The sequence below is a fragment of the Amphimedon queenslandica genome, unplaced genomic scaffold (genome assembly GCF_000090795.2).
Source record: "Amphimedon queenslandica unplaced genomic scaffold, v1.1 AMPQUscaffold_12929, whole genome shotgun sequence".
Classification (NCBI taxonomy): Eukaryota; Metazoa; Porifera; class Demospongiae; order Haplosclerida; family Niphatidae; genus Amphimedon; species Amphimedon queenslandica.
The window spans coordinates 29,740-32,331 of record NW_003546835.1 but is presented as its reverse complement, the minus strand read 5'-3'; the positions used below and the strand labels follow the sequence as shown (position 1 = coordinate 32,331).

The window sequence follows — 2,592 nt, the reverse complement described above, 5'->3', positions numbered from 1 at the left end:
GAAGTACATGCAAACCTAAATTTAGGTACATGCATATGCATGATCAATATCAACATTTATAGTTGTACACTGGTAGCTACAGAGCACCATTTAGATTAACGAGAGAAGTCATGGCAGTTTCTGATACTACAGCCCTGCAACAGGGACATTTAGTAGCAGTCACTTGTAAAAACAGTGAATTAGAGCCACTTATTGCCAGAGTATTGGAAATAGAAGAAAACAGAATTGAAATTGAATGGCTTGGGACATATTCGAAGCCATGGCACAACAAAACAGAAGGATCCAAATTACCAATCATTGCATGGAAAGACTTCATCCTGAACGAGTCAATAATACTTTTTGCTTTTACAATGACTGCATCAAACTGCCTTCGCAAAGCAACTATTGATCACTTAAAGGAACAATATAAGAAAATTAGAGATCAAGATTAAGTAATTAATGCTATTGTAAGCACCATAATAAGGAACTGAACAAATCATTTTTATTGAAATTAACAGGCAACATTTATATTTTCTCTATTATAAAAGTATCTATTATACACTTCTTTCATTTTAAGACAAAAATTGCAAATCTATGTGCAAAGTAGGTTATAAAATTGAACTAAGTAGCATAACACCAAATGAGACAAAGGAACAGCAAAAAATAGGGTTTTCTCGTAACCTTTGTCTTTCTCAAGTTTTTGGGCACACAGTTTCTGAAAAAAATAAATATATCTGCAAGAACATAAAGCTCCTGAGCGTCTAACTTGTGTCTCTTCTATTATTATTGAATATCAATAATGTGTCCATTGATGATTATACAACTTCATTTTAGAGTAATAATTATTGTTAAAATAATTCATTACTTATTTGACTAATAATTTTCATAACAATATTACAAGTAGTAACAGTAATAGTTTAACTATTCAGGCCGTGGAATTATGGATCACGTATTATTACAATTTATTAATAGTTTTTACTTGGGGGCCCCCGTATGTGGGCCCCAAATTTATAACTTTAATTTTAATAAGAATTAATAATAAAGAAGAAGGGGGAAGGGTTTGTAATAACACTATCCATGTTCACATTACCACTAATGGTAATGGAGGAAGATTAAGTGGGCAGAGAGGGTGGGGAGAAGAAACTAGAAAATAAGAGATGCTTTGCACTGATGCTACTGCTTGCTGCAACGCTCCTGCTTGCTATCAGACTGACTGCTACTACAAGCTACTGGTTATTACTTATAAGTAATATAACTACCACTGACCCAGCCTTCTAGTTAACTTTGTTTAACCCTTAGGCCTAAACTTCAATTAACTATCCAGGCTGTGGAATTATGGATCCCATGTTATTACAATTAATTAATAATTTTTACTTGGGAGCCCCCGTATGTGGGCCCCAAATTTATAACTTTAATTTTAATAATAATTATTAATAAAGAAGAATGAGGACGGGTTTGTTCCACCCAACAAGGCCTAGGATATAAGAGGCCTTGAGTTACCAGTTCCCCCTGATGAGACACGGGACCACCCTTCACAAATTAGACTGGGCCAAGGATCTTGAGACCCCGGCTAAGTGACTGGTAGATGGGCGGACATACAATATGAAAGCAGCACTCTTTCACCGCCCCAAAGTCTAAATTGTACTATCCTCAACTCCAATGGCTGACGCTGTCGTTGCAGCCCCAATACAGAAGCTGTGGCCAGCAAAATTACCTGCTGGCAGTCCCACCCTTGTGAGTGTGCGGCGTACTTCCTCCACCAGGCGGGTCCTCTCAAGGGGCTGACCATCCAACATGAACAAGGCTCCTGGACCCCTGCCTTGATGCACCAAGTAACTTAGGAGCGCAGATACTGGGCAAAGATCCGCATTGGTACGACCCAGAATGACCCTGACACTCCTCTCCTGATCGGTCTTTGAGCAGTGTAGCAGTAACGAGATCTCATTAGGGTGGAGCGAGTTGTCCACTGCTAGGTCCCGGAAAGATAAATGAACCTGAGGATCATACACTCTGTACTGTGGTACTGTTATCTCCCTGGAGCGCCAGAAGCCAAAGAAGGCTGTCAAGGCGACTGCCCACCACAGACTCCTCTCATACTCTCGCTCTTGGGCCCACACCCCCTTCATCTTTCTCAAGATGCTTGGGGTGATGGGTAGCTTCAGGCATGGAGTCTTACCCAGCCTTCCCCTCACTATCTCCACCCCTCCTTAGGACCTGACGGAGGCGTGGATTGCATGTACATTGGGGTCGGGTAGACCACCCCCAATCTGTGCTTGTCGAACCCCTGACAGGTAAGTCTTTATGGTGGCTAGGGCCAGGCCCTGTTGCCCCAAACATGCAACAAAATAGCATAAAATATTTTCATTTGTAGGAAATGGGTACAAAGAAAAGTCATGACAAAACTTCCTATATCGTCTCTCTGCTGTTCCATACGTACGATGGGAGGACTCGGTCAGGCCGGCTGTAAAGTATTCCTGAACAACTCCATCCAGGGAGTGGATGTCCATTCCTTGTCTAGAGCTACTAACAGTAGGAGAGAGGGAGGAACTGATAGTGGCTGAGGATGGAAGTGAGGAACCTGTGATAAGAAGTAATTAATATTGTCTCTTAATA

The 2,592-nt window shown here is 41.0% G+C and overlaps 1 protein-coding gene across 1 annotated transcript; it reads right to left on the bottom strand.

The window, feature by feature from the left end:
• Nucleotides 1–1,613: 1,613 nt before the first annotated feature.
• LOC105314411 (uncharacterized) lies at nucleotides 1,614–2,105 on the bottom strand. The gene has a single exon (XM_011408569.1). The coding sequence runs from the start codon at nucleotides 2,103–2,105 to the stop codon at nucleotides 1,614–1,616; it is 492 nt and encodes a 163-aa protein (XP_011406871.1).
• Between the last annotated feature and the right edge of the window lie 487 nt (nucleotides 2,106–2,592).